This window comes from Delphinapterus leucas, chromosome 4, assembly GCF_059928025.1.
Source record: "Delphinapterus leucas isolate spDelLeu-1000000601 "Yukka" chromosome 4, BTC_Dleu_Yukka2, whole genome shotgun sequence".
Taxonomy (NCBI): domain Eukaryota; kingdom Metazoa; phylum Chordata; class Mammalia; order Artiodactyla; family Monodontidae; genus Delphinapterus; species Delphinapterus leucas.
In genome coordinates, this window is record NC_143132.1 from 140983444 (window position 1) to 141006391 (window position 22948).

Genomic DNA, 22948 nt, shown 5'->3' on the forward strand with positions numbered 1-22948 from the left:
CATATAACACCTCTGTGTAGAAGTGGTGGGTTGGAAATTGACTATAACTTAAAAATTTTTCAATAAATAAAAAATTTCAATAATAAAACAATTTTTAAAAACTTACTGTGGTAATCATTTTATGATGTATATAAGTGAAATCATTATGTTGTATACCTTAAACTTTTACAGTGCTGGATGTCAATTAAATCTCAATAAAACTGGAAGGAAAAAATTTGGACTATGACAATGTATACTGTAACATTTTGGGATAATCGTAACTGTTTAAAGAGTTCTTTTAAAAGGATACAGGTTTCTATCTGGTGTTTGAAATGGTGAGCCTTTAAGTGGTAATTTTTGAGCTCATTCATTTATTTAGGGAGGTTAATAAATATTTAAGTGTTATTATCCTTTAGCTCAGTTTTATTAGGCTGTGAAGGCAGAAATACCTACACGAATGGGCTGTTGATTCTCGTTATAAAACAAATGAGGCCTTTTTTATTTGTTGACCTTTTAAAACAGGTTGTGAGTTGTATTTGCACACACAGGAAAAGTGCACTTGATTATCAGCTTTGTACACAATGGTATTTCTCCGTCGGTGGCTCAGGAGCACGCGCTGCACCCAGAGGAGGTTCATGTCTTTGCATATGCTGTTCCTTCTGATTAAACTTCCCTTCCTTTACATTTCTGTCAGGATCCAGCTCACAGTCACCCCTTGGGGTCCCATCTCCTCTTGCTTTTCCAAGGACTTTGCTTCTTCAGAGATCTGTTCCCTTCTCCTGTGTCATTAGTTTCCCTTCTTCACGGGACAAATCCCTTCAGCATGGAACCTGCTCTAATGTCTCCAATCTGAATGAAAAAAGAAACACACACTCTAACTACCAATTCCTTTCCCTGGCTCCTCCTTCACAGAGTTAACTGCAGTCACTGTCTCCATGTCTCATTAATCTTTGTCTCCAGCTCATCCCAGGAGGCCTTCTGGCCTTTGCTACTACCCTGAAACTGCTCTTGCCAGGGTCACCAAAGAACTCTGCCAACTCTCAAACATATATCACTAACTTACATCAAAGAATGCATTAAAAAGGGAATAAAGAAATGAAAAGACATGGGACATATAGAAAAGAAAAAGTAACGTGGCAGATGCCAATCCAGCTGTATCAATGATAACATTAAATGTGAATGGATTAAATAATCTATAATCAAAGGCAGAGATTGTCAGACTGGATTTTTTTTTTAAAAAAAAGATCCAACTATATGCTGTCTACACTTTTGATTCAAAGATTCAATACAAATATGTTGAAAACAGCAAGGTGGGAGAAGATACATCGTGCAAACGGCAACCATAAGAGAGCTGGAGAGGCTGTGCTAATATTAAGCATGATTTACTTTCCTGACCTTACCTCTCGGAAGCATCACTGACTATTCTTATTTAAACACTTTATTTCATGGCTGCTGCAATACCACAATATTCTGGAGTCACTATTACATTTCTGGTTTCTGCTTTCTTGCCTCTTTTGCTAGTCCCTCTTTCTCTACCCAACCTAAAATATTGGGATGCACCAGAATAAATGCTAGGCCATCTTTTCTGTCTCTCCTCCTTCACTTAGGTAATCTCATGTGGCCACCAAGGTGCTGTGGCTTCCAAATTTACATCTGTAGGCTTGACCTCTCTCCAGATTTCCACATTCATATATTTAACTGCGTACGTGACATCTCCACTTAGATATCTAGAGGCATCTCAAACTTATCGTACTCAAAATAAAACTACTGATTTTACCCCCCCCAAAAATGATTCCTTAATCTTCCCCATGTAAATAAATGGCACTATTATGTGCCATTTAATCAAACCAGAAACTTGGCAGTTGTCTTAGACTCCTCCATTTCTGTCATGTGCTGTGTCAATCCATCAGCAAATGTTGTCAGTTCTGTCATTTATATTATCTTGAAGCCATCTACCTCTCTCCATCTCTGTTGTGACCACTGTGGTCCCAACTACCTCCTCAAACTCATCCTTTGTATTTCTGTGGTATCAGATGTAACATTTCCTCTTTCATTTCTGATTTTATTTATTTGAGTTCTCTCTTTCTCTCTTTTTTTCTTGGTGAGTCTAGCTAAGGGTTTGTCTTTTTAACCTTTAAAAAAAAAAAAGAACAGCGCTTAGTTTCATTGATCTTCTCTATTGTTTTTTAGTCTCTATTTCATTTATTTCCACTCTGATCTTTGTTATTTCTTTCTTTCTACCAACTTTGGGCTTAGTTTGCTCTTCTTCTTCTAGTTCCTTGAGCTGTAAAGTTAGGTTGTTTATTTTTAATCTTTCTTGTTTATTTTATTTTTTTATAAATTTATTTATTTATTGGCTGTGCTGGGTCTTTGTTGCTGTGCACAGACTTTCTCTAGTTGTGGAGAGTGGGGGCTACTGTTCGTTGCAGTGCATGGGCTTCTTATTGCGGTAGCTTCTCTTGTCGTGGAGCACGGGCTCTAAGCATGAGGACTTCAGTAGTTGTGGCACTTGCACTCTAGAGCACAAGCTTAGTAGTTGTGGCACACGGGCTTAGTTGCTCTGCGGCATGTGGGATCTTCCCAGACCAGGGCTCGAACCCGTGTCCTCTGCGTTGGTAGGCAGATTCTTAACCAGTGTACCACCAGGGAAGTCCTCTTGTTTCTTAATGTAGCCATTTATTGTTATGAAGTTCCCTTTTAAAACTGCTTTTGTTGCATCCCATAAATTTTGGTATTTTGTGTTTCCATTTTCATTTGTCTCAGGTATTTATTTCATCTTTGACCCATTAATTGTTCAGTGGTATATTGTTTAATCTCTGCATATTTGTAAATTTCCAGTTTTCTTCCTGTAATTGATTTTTAGTTTCATACCATTGTGTTGGAAAAGATATTTGATATGATTTCACTATTAAATTTATCAAGGATTGTTTTGTGGCCTAGCATGTGATCCGTCCTGGAGAATGTTCGACATGTAGTTGAGAAGAATGTATATTCTGTTGGAATGTTCTGTACATATCTGTTAAGTCCATCTGGTCTAACATGTCATTTAAGACCAGTGTTTCTTTATTGATTTTCTGTCTGGATGACCTAACCATTGGTGAATGTGGAGTATTAAAGTCCCTTACTATTATTCTGTGGCTGTATATTTCTGTCTTTTGGGTCTGTTAATACTTTCTTTATATATTTAGGTGCTCCAGTGTTGGGTGCATACATATTTACAGTGTCGCATCCTCTTGTTGGGAATACCCCTTTATCACTGAGATACAGATTCATCAGAAGGAGTTACTGTTCTGACTGCTTGAATTGGTCCAGCCAGCCATATAGAATATAAGATTTGGCCCATTCCTTCAAAACTTTTACTTTCCACTTGAGGTGATAAGGCTAACCCATATAAAACAATTGGAGATCTGAATAAGACTATAATTAAGTGTTAAATTATAGGGTAGAGACTATAAATACTGTACAAGTTTGGAGAAGAGATAACATTGAGGGTTGGACTAGTGCAGGCACATGAATGGCTTGGGACTTAAAAGAATATTTTGTAGAAAGCTGAGTTTTCCTTTCATATGAATTGTTTCTCTTTTTTTCTGATACTTGCCCACCTCCCACTAATTTCATATGCAAATAAACCACTGGGTTAAAAAAAAGCCCTTGGAAGTTTTTTTTTTTTCTCCCTACCAGACAAGATAGAAAGAAAATAATAAACAAGAGGATGATAGAAAATACTGTTGGTGAAGCAATTTTCCTTTAAAATTTTAATTTTAAAATAACTGCGGAAATATTAAAATTCCTGCTGAAAGATCTACTGTTGTTTCTTTTTTATGGTGGATATAGCCCACGGCAGTAGCTTTGCCTGTATATGGATCTCTATGGAAGCTATTCTTTTGATTCTTGACTCTCCCTGAACTACCATCATTTTCCTCTCAATGCAGTGACAGATTTAAGGATTAAAAAATGAGGAGAATAAATTCTTCCTCCTAAGCTACTCTGAAGTAGTGAAGAACCAGTACAATTTAGGGGGAAAATTGTGATTGAGAAGGTACTCTTAGAATTGATTGTATTTGTAGCTAAGAATTCACATTATGTAATTTGACTTGCATACCTTTTAAAATTAGGTATGATTTACCAGACAGTTATTAACAATTAGGTTATGTAACCGTATCTCAAAACAGCTCTGCAGTATAGGAAGTCGAGAGGCTTTAGAATGTGCTAAATAAGGAATTACCATATACACAGTTGAGAAACACTTACAGCTTTCACCCCAAAGTGGACCACTTAAGTACCATTATTATGGATTATAAAATAAAATTCATTAGCATCAGTATTTTCACTGGAATGTAAAGTAGCGCTGGTGTAGTTTGTAGGGGCTCAGTGCTCACCCTTAAGTTGTTTTTTTTTTTTTTTTTTTTTTTGCGGTACGCGGGCCTCTCACTGTCGTGGCCTCTCCCACTGTGGAGCACAGGCTCCAGACACGCAGGCTCAGCGGCCATGGCTCACGGGCCCAGCTGCTCTGCGGCATGTGGGATCTTCCCAGACCGGGGCATGAACCCGTGTCCCCTGCATCGGCAGGCGGACTCTCAACCACTGCGCCACCAGAGAAGCCCCACACTTAAGTTTTTTATTACTGGAGAAAACCAATGAATTTTATTGCAGTTTACATTGGACACAGATGTAGATGATGGTTTTGTAAATTTACTTTGAATAAATATCTCAGTAGTAGTGAAAGTGTATCACCAAAAGAGTGTGGTTATGAAAGTATTATATTCTATTATGGTCCTCTGATTTTATAATTAAAGACCCCAGTGTTTTAAAGGCAGGTGTAACCCATTACATCAAGTGACTTGGAAGCTTTAACCTGACCTTGAAAACTTCATTTTACAGGAACTGGAAATTTGTTTTCTTTACATGCAATTGTTTTGAACACTGTAGGAAATAATATGGGAGTATGAAGTAGAAGGAATCATCTGAATAATTCTGATCAGAGAGTGCCCTGAGTAGTCATTTGGTTATTTTTTAGAGAAAACTATTATGGGGATCATTGCCTCAAAATTTTTTATATGTGAATACTTATACATGAGTTAAATTGTAATTGTCACTAAATTGATGGGATTTAAAATTAATAAATGACTTTAAGAAATGGTTTACTTCTTTGTTCTTTCTCGACATGGGGATGCAGCCTTCTGAAGCTTTATTTTGAGAGGGCATCTGGCTATTTTTGACAGGTTCTCAAGGTATCTTGGGCATCACATCCATTTGGTCATGCTCAAAAGTTCTATGGTAGCATTAAGTAGTGGCCTCAGTTAAAAAAGACCCAAAGAGCGTGATGTTCATTCTGTTTCTTCTGGAATGGGGCGAACTTTCCACAAATCCTAAGTGATGAGAGTATTGCATCTACATATTTATGACAGTGTTTCTTTTTATTCTTCTTTCATGAAGAAATCATTTCAGTCTGAAATGTATTTACTGAACAGTGTCTAATGTAGGGTGTATAAAACTTCAGGCAGCATTTAGAACACTTTCCCAATATGAACTCATATTATAACAACCCTATGAAGCAGGGACTATAAATAACATATGGGGGTATTTTTTTAATCTCTATTTTATAGGTGGGAAAACTGAGGCATAGAGAACATGCAATACTAGCTTACATCTTGTGGCCCATAGCATTTCCATGGGTGATCCCTAAACTAGAAAGTTTATGAACTGCTGGATTATTTTGTTCTACTTTGGAATAAAGAAAACCATTTCACAGTTATAAACAAGAGCTCTTTCTGTGATTGATTGATTTTGCTGTTTTTATTAGCAAAACTCCATTATATATCCATAAATGATGTCGTTTTCTCTTTCCCCTCTCTCAGTTTGTCATTTCTCTTTTGGATAGCCTTAAAATTTCCTTTACAACCCTGTAAAACATTTATCCTTTGCCTCTAACACTTAAGGCTGACATTCTTAGGAAATGATAAACCTTTTTCTTTGCCTTCTAAAATTTATGTTAGTAAAGCCAGGATTCTAAACTTCTTAGAATGGGTTTACAAATTACTTTCAGAATCCAATCACAGTTTTATGGAGCCTCTGAAACTCACCTGTGACCCCTTAAAGACCTACATCTACGTTAGGGACACCTTCATCTGGGGAAGCAGAGGGAAATTTAGGGAATACAGTCCTTTAAAAGAGAATCACTTTTCCCATTAAACTATTAAGCTGGGTCAAGTAGACAACCTGTGGTTAGATGTAAGTACATCACCTGTAATCCATCTGAACTGTAGCTCTTACCTACATTCCTTTGTGTCTCACTTTCTTTTTTACTCTGGCTACCTTAAAGCTTTTCTCTTTGTATTTATTTTTTCAGCAATTTGACTATGATAATATAGGTCTAGGAGTGTGTGTGTGTGTGTGTGTGTGTGTGATTGTGCTTGAGTTTCTTGGATCTAATTTTGGAAAATTCTAGGACATTATTTCTTCTTCTGCCATATTCTCTCTCTCTTATGCTGCTGGGACTCAGTTTTCGCATATGTTCTACAGCCGCTCTGGGATGCACTGTTTTATATTTTTTCACTTTTTAAATCTTTTTGTGTTTTAGTTTGGATAATTTTTATGGACACCTCTTCAAGTTCACTGAATCTTTTCTTGGCTATGTTCCGTCTGCTTCTAAGCCTATCAAAGGAATTCACCACTTCTGATAGTTAGGGTTTTTAAATAGCATTTCCATTGGACTCTTTTTTTTATAATTTCCATCTTTCTGCTGAAATAGCCCATTTGATCATGAGTATTGTCTACTCCCCACCCCCAGATTATTTTGTATATTAATAATAGTTGTTTTAAAGTTCCTGTGTGATAGGTCTAGGTCACCTCTGAGTCTGGCTCTATTGATTGTTTTGTCTCTTGACAGTGGGTTTTTTCCTTACATTTTGTGTGTGTGTGTGCATGCGCACACTGTAATTTTTATCGAATGCTAAACATCACGCTTAATAGAGACTGAGGTAAATAATATTTATGCTCAGAAATGAACATGCCTCTTCTTCTAGGTCATTAACTTTTGGGGAAGTTGAGTCAATGTAGTCAATAATTGATCTGGGTTTATGTTTTGAGTTGCCATTGTTACCTTCAGTGTACTGCTGGCTTCCAATTCCTCTACCTGTGGGCCACCATAACCATGTGTCTAGGTGGGCACTGGGGTCCTGGAGGGTTTACTCATGGTTCCTGCTCTTGCCATCTGCTTTCATCTGCAAAGGCCTGTGTCAGAAAGGGCTCTCTTTCCACGGTCTTATGCCTCCTCTGTGGTACGCTGCCTGCTCCTTGGTGCCCAGCGTCTGCTGGAGCCAGGGATTTCTTAGTCCTCCTGGTCTAGTTTCAATCTTAGGCAGCCCTGTGCACCTGGGCCTCAAGGGTGGGACCTTCTGGGCATTCCTGCCCTGCTCCCCGAGGCAGCCAGACTCTGCCTATATCTGTGGTGAGTTTCTGCCCCTCTCCTGGTGGTAGTAGAGTTCTGCTTTATTGGTACAGGCTCCTGAGTCCAAAGGCCAGTAGATCTTTGCTTGGCTGTGGAAGGAGATGGATTTTTCTTCTACCCATCCCCCAGTAGCCCAGGGAGAAAGCGGGCTTGCTGCCATTCCCCCAGTGGCTTAAGGCTTTTGCTTCGTCTGAGAGGAGGGTCGGGGAAGTAGCAGTTTCATGGTGTCCCCATCACCTGCTGCATGCCTGTGTCCTGGAGAGGGGCTCTCTCCTGCTCTGGCCCCAGTCTTTCTCAGGAGCAACCTGTGAAGCCTTTCATGTGAATACAAACTCTCCCTGTGTCTGGGGTACCCAGTTGCTCCAAGCTGATACAGTAGCCCACACTTGGCCTTTAGGGTTTCCTTACAATTTTAACTGATTTCTTTTTTTTTAAATTTTATTTATTTATTTATTTATTTATTTATTTATTTATTTTGGCTGTGTTGGGTCTTCGTTGTGGCACACAGCCTCTTCATTGTGGTGTGCGAGCTCAGTAGTTGTGGTATGTGGGATCGTAATCCCCCAACCAGGGGTCGAACCGGGGCCCCCTGCACCGGGAGCATGGAGTCTTAACCGCTGGACTGCCAGGGAAGTCCCTTAACTGATTTCTTTTATGTGCTCCCCATGGTGGACTCTTCCTTCCGTGCTCTACAAACTGTGAAACAGTGTCTGCATCTTCTCTCTTCTTGGAGGGGTTTTTTCACTCCTTGGAATTCAGTTCCCTTGTGATCACAGTTCTTTGATGGGTATAAGCAAAGTTGTGATATTATTGACAGTCTGGCTTTTTCTTGTTAAGTGGGAGTGATGTTCTCTCGGCTTTCTGCATAAGCTGTCATCTGAACTGGACTTGCCCACGTTTGGGACTGTCCGATCACCCATAGGTTCCCAAGCCATTAGCAGATCCGTGAGGAGAGCATCCTCAGGCCAAGCAGCTTTCTGTTACTTGCAGTAAAGGGCCCTTCCATGTGAGGAGGAAGCAGCGTTTGACCATATCTAGCTTTTCTTCAAGTTATTTTCAATTCATCTGATTTTATAAAATGACCTTCAGAGTGACTGTTTTTGCTCCAGATCCATTTTTTTTTTTTTTTTTACTTTTTTCCTTTTTGCTCATCTTGGAGAGCACATCAAAGCTTTAAAGATGTATGAAAAAACCTTGCAAGGTAACCCTGATGTACCCGGCATGACTTATTCCTTCAACTCAGAGTTATTGTTACTGAGCTGAAGAAAGGTCAGGCCTTGCTGTGCTTGTTTAATAGGCCTCAAGTTGTTTCTGGGGTTTTTTGTTTTGTTAAGGATAGAAGTTTCTTTTTCTTTTCTTTTTTTTTTTTTTAACATATTTATTGGAATATAACTGCTTTACAAGGATAGAAATTTCTTTAACCAGCGTTTCCAAACTCTCTTTCATCCCAGACTCCCTTCAATAAACATAAAGATCTCATACTCTTCTTTAATGTTACTTATACATCAGAGTAAATAACTGGACTCAAAACAAACCAGAAGGATAAACGGCTGCTCTGTCTTCATGCTCCATCCCCATTGTTAGGGCGCCGTGTCAGTTTCTGCCAGCATATTGAATCAGCAGGTTGATTCGTCATTTTCTCGTGGTGTATATTGAGAAATAGTCAAACAGAAAATGGAAACAAATCAGCTTAGAAATACAACAGGAATGCAGTAGGACCCAGCAGGCCATGCTGTCCCAGCAGGACATCAAATCCTGGGCCTTGAGACCAGACTCCGACTCCTCAGACGGGTTTCCTCTTCTCTAGAAGGTGCTACGGTGGTTGCATCAGACTCAAGCACCTTGTTGCCGGCAAAGAAATGAGGCCCACCTATTTGTCACCTCATTTCAGGATGAGAATTTATGAAATTGCTCACGCCCATTTATGAACTGCTACCTCTGAAATACCCCAGATGGTCATTTTAGAGGCCAAAAGGTAGTGACAAACGTCTGTTAAATAAAGTAGGCAGTCTTGTTAGAAATACGTATGTTTTTCCATTGGGTTCAATGTGGCTACTTCCGTTTTTATTGTTAAATATAAGTTCTATAAACATTTTTGTTCTTCCTGAGTTTGCTGTGATGCAGAAAAGCTCGCTTAGCCTCTTGCTAGGTCATTGCTTTCACAAAATTATTCCTGATACAAAAATGTTATTCTGTAAATAAGCATTGGTTAAACATATAAATGAATCTTTAAGCTTCTGTCCTGTTCAAAATTTTATGATGCTTTATCTAGAATTCAGAATTTCAGGGTTGATATAGAGGTGGGTTCTTTTGGAAGCTGGTTTTCTTCCAGACTGGACGTAACTTTTGTGTTTCTTCTCTTGGTATTAAGAAGTGTTTGTAGTGCAGCAGAAATGCACCAGTGGACCAAGTTTATCTACATGTTGTGGTTTCCACCACTCGGAAGCTTTAGGTGACGAGTACTTACAACATTAAGAGCTAGTTCTGAAACATCATCTGTACAATTTTTAAAAGTATTTGGAGGCATCTCCATCTCAGCAGCAGCTTACGTTTTTTTTCTTCTGGTTTTAGGTGATTAGTGCATGTAAGTTATACACATTAGTTTTCCTTTAGTTAAAAAAACAACTGTATGTGTAGCACATATAGTTTGATCACTTTTTAATTTTAAATTTAAACTAACTAACATTAAGACGCAACACAGAAAATAGATTCCAACTCTGCTGCCAACGGGCTGCTTAGCTTATGCGCGTACGTGATCACTGCTGGGCTAAAAAGTGAAGGCTAGGTGGAAATATGTAGGATGGGATAAAGATTCTGGGACAAAGTCAGGCAGGTTGGGGGCCTGGGTCTCCTGCTGAGGAAGCCCAGTTCTCCCTCCATCTGCCTTCCTCTTCCTTTCCTCTGGGCTGTGGGGAACCAGCTTGCCTTCACATCCACCTGTTGCTTCCAGCCAGTGATTCTGGTCCATCTGGTGATGAGGGCCAGCTCCCGCCTGCTCTGTTAGTCACTAAGCAAGCACGCTTCTCTTTTGATGTTTTCTAATAGCTTTTTCTGCTAGCAGAGAAGGAGAGACAGACCTTTTCATTCAGGCCTCCGTGTGCTAAAGTGGTAGTCCAGTATTAATCAATATGTTGAGAATGACAGAATAAAAGATTACACTGTTGAGAAAATGCTGTATATATTTCAGTGAATAAATGGATAGGCACCTCCATTTATCTTTGTGATTCCTTTTACTAGTGGCAGCTTTGAGATATAATTTATAAAAATTATAAAATTCCCTTACTTAATTAGTATGCTGTCTTTATTAAAGGTAAATATTATTTTTAAAGGTAAAGACAACCCTCATTCTGAAAAATAGGAAATTCATACATTTGTTTCATACCCTTATACATGGCTGATTACAAATTTAATTTCATGCCAACTTGCTTGAATAGACAATCTAAGTTTTAGGGATTGGAACAGCTGTAGTATTCAATACAATGTATTTTATAGATACCATTACCACAGCTTTAATATCTTTTGCACTTTATTGCTTGAAGGATACAATTATAAAGAAATACTCTGCCTTGTGGCTTTTATGTTTCATGTTGGCATTCAGATCACAAAAGCCTCTTTGGTTCATTTTGAAACTTTGAGGGAAATGATACCTGTATGATTTAAAGTTTAAGTTTAATTGCCTTCTGCAAATTGCTTTTGGAAGTATAGGTAGTCAAAAAGTAAAAGTAGTTTTAAATTTCAGAGGCAGAGAATAGCATAAACACTTTTTTAAATGTAGAGGTTTTATTCAAAATAGATTCTCTTGGGGACTTCCCTGGCAGTCCAGTGGTTAAGACTCCATGTTTCCACCACAGGGGACGTGGGTTCGATCCCTGGTCAGGGAACTAAGACCCCACATGCTGCGTGACACGGCCAGAGAAAAAAAAAGATTCTCTCAGAGCAGGAAAGTTAGAATGCCTTTGTACAATATTTTGCATGCTCTTTTCTTTATTGTGTGAAAGTCATATAATCCCAACCTCCATCTCTATTTCTTATTTATGAATATAATGACTTACTGAAAATTTATCACAAATTTCATATGCCTCCTGAAAGGCAATGTCGAGTTTTAGGTTAAAATTGTGAAAGATGTTGTGAGGCCATTTGAGCAATTTAAAATAATAATAATAATAAAGGCAGTCTATACAGGGAAAGAACTTAAATGCACACATAGATGTGGCATCAGCTCCTTGAGGTGAGCGCCTGCTACATCATGCAGGAAAGTTGAGGAGTGCATTACTGGTGATGCAGACTGCTGTAGAAATAGATGTTGCCTGAAGTTTTTCACTTGGTAGTGTTACTAGTCTGTTAACATTGGAAGGACTTAGGTGACTTGTTCTAAACATTCGCCTGGTGCATGGGAGCAGGCTTTAATAAATCCAACCCCAGAATTTTAGAAGCACCTCTAGCTGAAATCTGGGCCTCCCACCCAGACTTAATACAATGACAGAAGTAAAACCATATCTATTTGAAGTGTTTAGGACCATGACTAATCTAATATGAGGCTCTGAAAAGCCAAGAATTGCCACTGGAATTTCAGTTTCTACTCACGTAACACATAATTTAATGGTTCATACTTAGTTTCCAGAAATAGCCCCAGACAGCTTAGTGAGTCCAAGTGGTTAGAAAGTGGTTTTAAACTTTATTGTACATTCCCATCACCTAGAGTGCTGCCTAAAATGTAAATTCCTGGGCACCACCCCCTGGAAAGCTGATTCCATGAGCCTAGGAATCTGCATTTTACCCAGGTAACCCAGGGGATTCTGAGGAAAGTGGTTTAGTGACAACCTTTCAGGAAACACTGGTGCAGGAGGTGTATACCCAGCAGGGCCTGCTTCATGGGTGTACTACCAGTGCATTGTACAGGCCCCATACTCAGAAAGGCTGTGTAGCTGGCTTAACGCTCTTCCACGACCTTCTTAAAATTCTTAATTTCTGAATGAGGTTGTTCATTTTCCCCTGCATTTTCACCTTCCCCCGGGCCCTGCAAATTGTGTGGCCAATTCTCTATGCGAGCTTTTATTATGTATTACTGGAATTGTGTTTCTTGATCCTCATGGGTTGCAATAATTCAATAATGATTTTTTTTTTTTACCTGTCTGTATTAGGCTGTAAATGCCAAGGCCACTTCTAAGCTTTAGAAGTGAATGAGTATCATTCATTATAGAACATACAGTTGGAAATCCTAAGAGTATGATTTTTTTTCCCCAAGGAAATTAAAGTTTTATTCCTAGTCTTGAACATAGAAACCTATGTTTCTGTTACCCTAATACACTATGATTTTTTTCTCCTAGGATGGTACAAAACAGAAAAGAGAGCGGAAAAAGACGGTCTCCTTCAGCAGTATGCCCACGGAGAAAAAGATCAGCAGTGCAAGTGATTGTATCAATTCCATGGTGGAGGGTTCGGAACTCAAAAAGGTTCGCTCCAACTCTAGAATTTACCACAGGTATTTTTTACTGGACGCTGACATGCAGAGCCTGAGGTGGGAGCCATCCAAGAAGGATTCTGAGAAAGCCAAGATTGATATTAAATCCATCAAGGAAGTGAGAACAGGAAAAAATACAGACATATTCCGCAGCAATGGCATTTCTGACCAGATATCTGAAGACTGTGCATTTTCAGTCATCTACGGAGAGAATTACGAGTCACTTGATTTGGTTGCCAACTCCGCAGATGTTGCGAACATCTGGGTCACGGGACTGCGGTACCTAATTTCTTATGGGAAACATACACTCGATATGTTAGAGAGTAGCCAAGACAACATGAGGACTTCTTGGGTCTCACAAATGTTTAGTGAAATTGATGTAGATAACCTGGGACATATAACTCTGTGCAGCGCCGTGCAGTGTATCAGAAACCTCAATCCTGGTTTAAAAACGAGCAAAATTGAGCTTAAGTTCAAAGAATTGCACAAGTCCAAGGACAAAGCTGGTACTGAAGTCACAAAGGAGGAATTTGTTGAGGTTTTCCACGAGCTTTGTACTAGACCTGAAATTTATTTCCTTTTAGTTCAGTTCTCAAGCAATAAAGAATTCCTTGATACCAAGGACCTTATGATGTTTCTGGAGGCAGAGCAGGGTGTGGCACATATAAATGAGGAAATAAGCCTTGAAATTATTCACAAATATGAGCCATCCAAAGAGGGTCAGGAAAAGGGCTGGCTTTCCATAGACGGGTTCACTAATTACCTTGTGTCATCTGACTGTTATATATTTGATCCAGAGCATAAGAAGGTCTGTCAGGACATGAAGCAACCCTTGTCTCATTACTTTATAAACTCATCTCATAATACGTACTTAATAGAGGATCAGTTCCGAGGTCCCTCTGATATCACAGGATACATCCGAGCTCTTAAAATGGGTTGCCGGAGTGTTGAATTGGATGTATGGGACGGGCCGGATAACGAACCTGTGATTTACACAGGCCACACCATGACCTCGCAGATCGTCTTCCGCAGCGTCATTGATATTATTAACAAGTATGCATTCTTTGCTTCAGAGTACCCTCTCATCCTGTGTTTGGAAAATCACTGCTCTATTAAACAACAGAAGGTCATGGTTCAACACATGAAGAAAATTTTAGGAGACAAGCTCTACACAACCTCACCCAGTGCTGAGGAATCTTACTTGCCATCCCCAGATGTCCTGAAAGGGAAGATACTCATCAAGGCAAAGAAGCTGTCTTCCAGCTGCTCTGGAGTAGAGGGCGATGTTACTGATGAGGATGAAGGGGCAGAGATGTCCCAGAGGATGGGCAAGGAGAACGCAGAGCTGCCCAACCACGTGCCTGCCAAGCGCTTCCAGCTCTGCAAAGAGCTGTCCGAGCTGGTGAGCATCTGCAAGTCGGTGCAGTTCAGAGAGTTCCAGGTGTCCTTTCAGGTTCAGAAGTACTGGGAAGTCTGCTCATTCAACGAAGTGCTTGCCAGCAAATACGCCAACGAGAATGCAGGGGACTTTGTCAATTATAACAAGCGCTTTCTCGCCAGGGTTTTTCCCAGCCCCATGAGAATTGACTCCAGCAACATGAACCCTCAAGATTTTTGGAAATGTGGTTGTCAGATCGTGGCCATGAACTTTCAGACCCCGGGACTGATGATGGACCTGAACATCGGCTGGTTTAGGCAGAACGGGAACTGCGGCTACGTGCTGCGGCCGGCCATCATGAGGGAGGAGGTCTCCTTCTTCAGCGCCAACACCAAAGACTCCGTCCCAGGAGTCTCACCCCAGCTCCTTCACATCAAGATCATCAGCGGGCAGAACTTCCCCAAACCCAAAGGATCGGGTGCTAAAGGCGACGTGGTGGACCCTTACGTCTACGTTGAGATCCACGGGATCCCCGCTGACTGTGCAGAACAGAGGACGAAAACAGTGCACCAGAACGGAGACGCTCCCATCTTTGACGAAAGCTTTGAGTTCCAGATCAACCTGCCCGAACTGGCCATGGTGCGCTTTGTGGTCCTGGACGACGACTACATCGGGGATGAGTTCATCGGCCAGTACACGATTCCCTTCGAGTGTCTGCAGACGGGCTACCGCCACGTGCCGTTGCAGTCGCTCACCGGCGAGGTCCTCGCCCACGCTTCTCTGTTCGTGCACGTGGCCATCACGAACCGGAGAGGAGGCGGGAAGCCTCACAAGAGGGGCCTCTCTGTGAGGAAAGGGAAGAAGTCCAGGGAATATGCGTCCCTGAGAACACTGTGGATTAAAACTGTGGACGAGGTCTTCAAGAATGCCCAGTCCCCAATTCGGGACGCCACCGACCTGAGAGAGAACATGCAGGTACGGCGCGGGGGCTTGTGTGCGCCTGCGCGCGGGCTCGTGTGCGACTGCGCGCGGTGTAAGAGTCTTTTGGAGGGTTTCTTTAAATAGTCGTATTTCCCATCTTAAATACTTTGTAAATTCCCATCGCTTGTAAGAATGTTTACCACCGATCTCGTTTTTTTTTTATCATTGTGAATTTCCAAAACGGCAGCTGGTATTGAACACACTCTATGGGAATGAGACAGCCTTGCTACTGAGTCCGCACCTGCCCTGGTCCCTGTTAATCACTAGGGAACAGTCCCCCGTCTTCTCTAAAAGCGCACGTGGGAATCTCTGGTATTTCTGAATATTCCTTAGCTGGAACACACTGACGTCAAGCCCATCAAACTAGAGGGACACGTTCCGGTCCTTTCTTGTGGGGCCGTCATGCTGCGGGAATGGTGAGCCTGTAAACAGCCCGTGGGTTTATGTATTGAGCCTGCTCTTGACTCTGCAGCGCAGCTATCTAATTGTGTAAGTAAAAGACACGTGACACCTGTATTTATTAGATGTCTGAGATAATAATTACCTCTGAACCGCGTAGTGGCGAAAAGCAATCAGTCAGGGTTAGGTATGTAATTAAGGATTGTCCACGTGTCTAGCAGGATACTGGGGCTACCAGTGATGCAGAACGAGGCTGCGAGGGCTACCTCACACACACACCTACCCCAGCCCATCCCAGTGTGTGATGGATCACCGCTCAGTGTGTTTAAAAACGATAAAAAAAAAAGATACATACACACACACACACACATACGTGTATATATATATAATCTTTATAACTATTATGAGCAGAATGCCAGCAGCAAGTAAAATTAAAAGACCTTCCCACGATGGAGACATTCTGTTTTATTTCTTGTCTCATAGTAAATGTGGAGGGTGTCTCCCTATCTCTGAGGGTGCCATGGTTGGTGGACCTCAGCTCTGAGCAGCCTGCACGTCCCTGCCCTACGGCAGCTGTCATGCACATGAAGCCGAGCGCCGTCCTTCCAGGGCCGCGTGTCTGTGCTGAACCCACACTGCAGTCGGCGCTGTGTGATGCCCCTGCCACACCCGGGCGGTCGGGCCAGGGATGCAGCAGGAAACAGCAGATTTTAGTTGGGGCTGGGCAGCAGATAATAAACGAATAGGACAACGGCAGGTGCAGAAGAAGTAACTGGGGAGTGTGATGGTGTGACTGGGGGCCCCCCTTAGAGCTCTCAGTAAGGATTTATTGTTATGAGCAGCCAACATCCAAGTGATTTTGGACAAAATGATACACAGCTTGATGCCCATATTTAAAGCAATATTAATAAAAAGAAAATGTTTAAATTTAAAACCAACGTGCGGCACATTTCCAAGGACGGGGGTGTTTGAGAACAGAAGGCACAGGGCTTGGGGGGCCCAGATCCCTCCCCTATGGCCGCCATGCTCAGCCCAGGTCAGGACCCAGGTGTGCCTGGGGTGACTCGTTTTTCGGTTGGAATGTACCTGTTCTGGCAGCACAGTGATTAAGAGCAGAGGCCTCATCCTCAGCAGACTTCAGGTAAAATCCCGACCCCTTCACCTGCTAGCTGTGTGACCTCAGATAGACAACAGAGACAGGCCACAGCTGAGGCTCGGGCCCAGCGTGGCTGGTTGAGAGGATCAGATGGGGTCATGTATATTACCTATGCCTTGCACACGGTGCTCAGAGAACACCGACTCGTGGCTTTTTACAGTATGGAAGGGTTTCCTTTAACGGGGATTTTAATGGCACCTCTGGTGATTAGAAAAAAAGAGCATTGAGAACAGGAGAAGCAGCATGGAGACGGGACTAGGGGAAGGGAAGGCTGTGGTACCGGGCAGGAAGGTCTCCCACCGGGCACATCTCCACGGAAACTGCAGCATCCTCCAAGTTCCTTTAGCTTTGGAACCAGCTGGTATGAACAGGTGAGAGAGACTCAAGTTTCTATCTTGCAAATATTCCTCTTTTTTTTTTTTTTGGATGGCTGGCATATTTGATACTTATTTTAAGCCTGATTTTTTTTTTTTTCTGAATCTTTACCTTTTTGAATGCAGAAGCCTTCTTTTTGGTTTGTTCATAATTACATATTAGCACTGCTGTGAACTTTGATCTGAAAAGTAGCTTTGCCCTTCGAAAGAATTTAACTTATTTGCCTTTTCCATACTTTTGGTAAATTGGTATTACAAATATCTATAACTATGTTTACTTTGGAAAGTAGCCATTTTTCCCAGGATAAGATAATCATTAACCATGTCTGTCATAAAACTGCTAGTAACTGTTGTACCAGGCAGTCCAAGGATAACCAAGTATATTGAGTATAACATCCCCGAGAAATTAAAACCCTGGTGAATTACAAAGCGCCTTCTTCTTTCCATTGAGCAGAATGCAGTGGTGTCCTTCAAGGAGCTGTGTGGCCTCTCCTCCGTAGCCAACCTCATGCAGTGCATGCTGGCGGTGTCTCCCCGCTTCCTGGGACCTGATAACACGCCCCTGGTGGTCCTGAATCTCAGCGAGCAGTATCCCACCATGGAGTTGCAGGGAATCGTGCCCGAGGTTCTGAAAAAGATCGTAACAACTTACGACATGGTGAGTGGCTCTTTGCACTTTTATGGAGCCCAGGGGAGGGAGGTGTCTTAGGACAGTACCCCGCCATGCTTAGGAGCTCTTGCTGAGGTGTGCTTTCCTAGTTCAGGCTTCCTTTACCTGTGCTGGAAAAGTTATTCCCCTGACCTTGCTGTATTTGAAAGACTTTAGTGTTTTGTTGTTGCTATTTTAGAAAGCAGGATTCAGACAGCTTTTCAAGAATGTATCTGAATTGACTTCTAAAGCATACCCTATTTTCCACATATATATAGGAGAGAATTTTTTTAACCTTTCCCTGTAATCAGCCATTGAGTCACTCATTTTTATTTTGTTTTCAAACTGGTAAAGGTGAGAAATTTAGTTTTTTTTTTCCAAAAATACACTTTAAATACCATCAGAGGCAGGTGCTTCCACTACATGACTCTATTGTGCAAAGTTTTCCTTCCTTATAGCAGCTGCTCTGTGACGCCTGTGATTGGTAATCAGCTTAGCGTTAATGAGGAATCCTCAGGACACCTAGAATATTGCATTTTTGCCCTTAAGGTCTATCTTGCGTTTTCCTAATCGCTTCCTGCTCTCGCTGTACTTTTTGATTTATCGTAACTCTGAGGGATGAGTTAGTGAACAACACCGTTTCAAGCTCGCAGTGTAGCTGAAGTTGTCAAAACGCCAGTGAGCACCGCAGGTCCTCCCCTGCGGTCAGGGTTAAGGGTGGTGCTGGACACTCCCCTCCCAGATGGGCGAGGCTGTCAGCCTGTACCGGCCGGGTGCTCAGAGGTAAGAGGCCTCACCCACCACCTCCTCCACACGAGAAGCAGGAGCTCAGACCACAGAACTCAAGGCTGCTTCTCAGGTAGCCTGCTGTGGTCTAAGACAAATCAGGAGTGGCATTGTAAACCTTACAGAAATATATTTCTTTTACTATTCTGTAAGTTGACCTGAAAACTGCAATTCAGAGGGATTTATACAATTTCCAGGAAAGAAAAAAATGGTTTAGGCCAGCATTTCCCACAGTGTCTGCTGAGGAACCTTGGTTTCTTAGGATATTAATAAGTGTCACATGGGAGAAAGGGTTCCATGTTGAAATAATTTAGGGAAATACTGGTTTGAGCAAAATTAATCAGATGTCTTCACTGCAGGACTGTGTGGGGCCTTTTGTTTGCTGGCAGTGGCTTTCCAAAGGGTGATGGACATAGTATGCCCTATTTGACAAATTGTCTTGACCAGGGGGTACTATTTCCAAAAACAAAAGTTTGGAAGGATTTTTGTTCTTAATCTTCACGTCTTAGCCTTGTTCACCCAAATCTTTGGGTGCATAAGACCTGGAAGTCCAAGTCAGAAGCATGCAGCTTTTTTTTTTTCTTTTGCTCTTTCTTTCCCCCAGTTTTACTGAGAAATAATTGACACTCATGTATAAGTTTAAGGCGTACAGCATGATGGTTTGATTTATGCATATTGTGAAATGATTACCACAGTGGGCTCAGCTGACATCCATCTTCTCATATAAAAAGAAGGAAGAAGAGAGGAAAGGAAAAAAAAATTTCTTGTGATAAGAGGTCTTAGGATTTATTTTCTTAAGTTTTCTGTGTATCAGTCATCATGGTGTATATTACATTCCTAGGACTTATTTATCTTATAACTGGAAATGTCTACCTTTTGACCACCTTCCTTCAGTTCTCGCTGTCTGCACCCTTCACCTCTGGTAACCACAAATCTGATCTCTTTTTCTATGAGTTTGGTTTTTTGTTTTTGTTTTGTTTTGTTTTAGTTTCCACATATAAGTGGGTCATACAGTATTTGTCTTTCTCTGACTCATTACACTTAGCATAATACCTTCAGGGTTCATCTGTGTTGTAGCAAATGGTAGGATCTCCTCATATTTTAATATATATATATATATGTATATCTCACAACTTCTTTATCTATCCATAGACACTTAGGTTGCTTCCATATCTTGGCTATTGTAAATAATGCTGCTATGAACATGGGGGTGCATGTATCTTTTTGAGTTAGTGTTTTTGTTACCTTAGGATATATTCTGAAAAGCGGAATTGTTGCATCCTATGGTAGTCCTGTTTTTAACTCTTTGAGGATCTTCCATGCTGTTTTCCCTAGTAGCTATACAAATTTACATTCCCACCTATAATAAGAGTGCAGTATTTTAAACAGCTTATCAGTTCGTTACCTTAAGAAAAAGTGGTATTTGATCTTTTTCCTGAGTTCCAATGCAATAACCACACGTTGTAGCAGGTGCTTATTATTCCCTGCTCTTTCCAGCTTAGAGTTCACGGTGATGTAAGATAAATAAGGACGGAACACTGGACACTGCAGGCAAACTGCAGGGAGTGACAGTCACCCTTCAGAAAGAAGGACGGCCAGGGGCAAATGCGTCTGTAAACATGGGTTGGGGGAGCGCTGTGCTGGGTGCTGGAGGGGCCACAGGCATGAGCATAAGGGGTCCCTGTCCTCAGGGAGCCATCCAGTCTGCTAGGATGGCAGCTGGGGAACAAAACAAAGAAGCTTATGCTGAGATTCCTTTGGGGGGAAAAGATGGAAAGATAGGAAAAAGAGGTTAAATGGAAAAGTCTGAAGAGCTCTTGCATGCTGTGCCTCAGGCTACCTAGTTGGTTTCATGAGAAGAAGCCCAAAGAAGTGGCTGATATTTGTCAATGCTTTTTAAACTTAAGCCACAAATAAAATCGTTAGACATTTTGCAGACCCACGTGACTGACCAACATCTAAGATGACTTACCGGCTCAGGTGTGTTACTGGTCACGCAGTGACATTTCTTCATGGTAACCTTTTTAACAGGACCTTCCTGAGAGTGGAATGTGGTGCCCCAGGGAGGTGTTAACTGGAAGGGTCGGTACCCAGGCGCTAGTCCAGGCTGAGCCCACAGCGGGAGTGGGACCATAGCTGGGTGGACACACTGCCCACCATATTACTCCCCCGCCCCTTCCTCTCCCTGGGCTGGCCCATGATAACATTTACTATGTAACTCTTATCTACATATAACTTTACAATTGTGTTGTTGTAGAAATGATAAGACAGTTGGCTTGCTTAAGTTTTTAAAGTTGTGAAATTAGTTTTACATAATGTCTGATTGACATAGCTGGGCTGCGTCATACCCCTAGCTTTATTGATTTGCTCTCTTTTTCATTCCACCTGCTAAACTAAGCTATAAAGTACTTAAAATTAAATTCAAATGTTTATAATTTGCATTTTAAAGGTTGTCATATTGCTACGGCAATATTATAGCTCTTGTAATATTTTATAGTCCATTTATTAGTGACTTAATTATTTCTCACCTTCTGACAACTAATTTATTAAAGCTAGCTAAAGAATAGATGAAATACTGATGGGAAACGTCATAAGGTCCTGGATAGCCTTTATTTTTGTAACGTTTGTTATATTGAGCTTAACCCAAAATTAGCCTTCGAAATAAGATCTTATTTCATTTCACTGACTTCCCATTTATAGTTTGCAGACTCCAAATGAGAAGTAAGCGTAGTTTGAGAAATCCACCCCTCCCCACAAAGTCCTGTGTCACTGCGAGTCTGCACTGCTGAAGTTGCCCTCCAGTGAGGACAGGATTGCGGTATCTCCTAAGAGTGTACAGATATGTATTTATGCTGTCAAGATTGTGACTATATTTCTGTCTAAACTCTTATTAATAAACGAGTTGTAGCTGAAATATGCCAGTGTCTTTGTGAAAAAGGAGAGTGCAGGGAAGGAGCTGATTGTGGAAATGTGGACACTGTGTAAGGCGGTGTGGAGGCTAGGAAAGAGGGCCCACGCTCAGGGTGGCCTGCAGCCCCATTTGCCTGGGACAGACCCTGCTTGTACACCTGTTGTCCCAGCATAATTATTAATAGTTCTCCCTTTAACCCTTAACAGTGTCCCTGTTTAGATAATTAGTTGTGTGGTCACCCTGCCCACGGCCCCGAGATTGTCCTAATGGCTCTTGTGATCCCACCAATGAACAGGTCTTCAGAGTGGCCCAAATTGTGGTTTTTTGCCCTATTTGTCGTCCCTCCTTGGATCCCGGAAGTGGTGAGGTTTGAGGCTGGGACGTTGCTCAGGAAGGCGGGTGTCAAAGCCACCCGGGAACAGAGGAAGAAAAACACAGACACCTTCTTAGATCAGGCAGATGGGGGAGAAATAGGGAGGGACTGGTCTGGAGAGTGGGAGTGACTGTGTGGTCACACAAGGGAGGCTTTTCTTCCCTGGAGGAGTTCACAGTTTAGTGGAAGAGATGAAACATATCCAGAGATAGTGAGAGGATAGATGATAGAGAGATGTGTTAAAATATGTAAACAGGGCTTCCCTGGTGGCGCAGTGGTTGAGAGTCCGCCTGCCGATGCAGGGGACACGGATTCGTGCCCCGGTCCGGGAAGATCCCACATGCCGCAGAGCGGCTGGGCCCGTGAGCCATGGCCGCTGAGCCTGCGCGTCTGGAGACTGTGCTCCGCAACGGGAGAGGCTGCAGCAGTGAGAGGCCTGCGTACCGCAAAAAAAAAAAAAAAAAAAAAAAAAAAAATATATATATATATATATATATATGTAAACAGATTATTTGGATGTTCATGGGAGAGAACGGTCAGTTTCAAGTTTAGGAATTAGGAAGACTTCAAGGAAATACTGGCCTCTGACCCTTAAGAACACCTCAGATTTCAGCAGGTGAAGAAAAGGAGACTGTTGCAGGCTGAGTTCACAGGGTGAAACGCTCTCAGAAATGGGAAGCACGTGTTCTAGGAAATTCAAGCGTGGACCGTGGGAGTTCTTGCACATTTTTGAGCAGCAAAGAGCCATGCTCAGAATTAAGATTATGGACTGTGGGAGGGTAGGGGTGAAAGAGAACTCAGAGGCCGCCTGCTGAGCGTCTTTATTTTGCAGATGAGAAAATGGAAACCCAGTGGTGCATCAGATTAATGGCAGAACCATTAATGGTTCTAATGGCAGGGTTAGAACCTGACTAGTCTCTTTGTCCAGTTTTTGCCCTGCAGTCCAGATCAGGAAGATGAGCCATGTGTGGTGTGTGGATGACTGATGAATCTAAAGCCCGGATAGCGCCAATGATCATGATCTGACGTTGTTCACGTGGGGCCCTTGAAG

At 41.8% G+C, this 22948-nt stretch overlaps 1 protein-coding gene across 4 annotated transcripts in view; it reads left to right on the plus strand.

The window, feature by feature from the left end:
* PLCL2 (phospholipase C like 2) overlaps positions 1–22948 on the plus strand; it is a 195898-nt gene that overhangs the window by 96821 nt on the left and 76129 nt on the right. For all 4 annotated transcript variants that reach the window (XM_022561787.3, XM_022561788.3, XM_022561786.3 and 1 more), the window contains exons 2-3: positions 12757–15243; positions 17633–17836. In XM_022561787.3, coding sequence (XP_022417495.2) covers positions 12757–15243; positions 17633–17836 — 2691 coding nt within the window. The remainder of the gene's footprint in view (positions 1–12756; positions 15244–17632; positions 17837–22948) is intronic.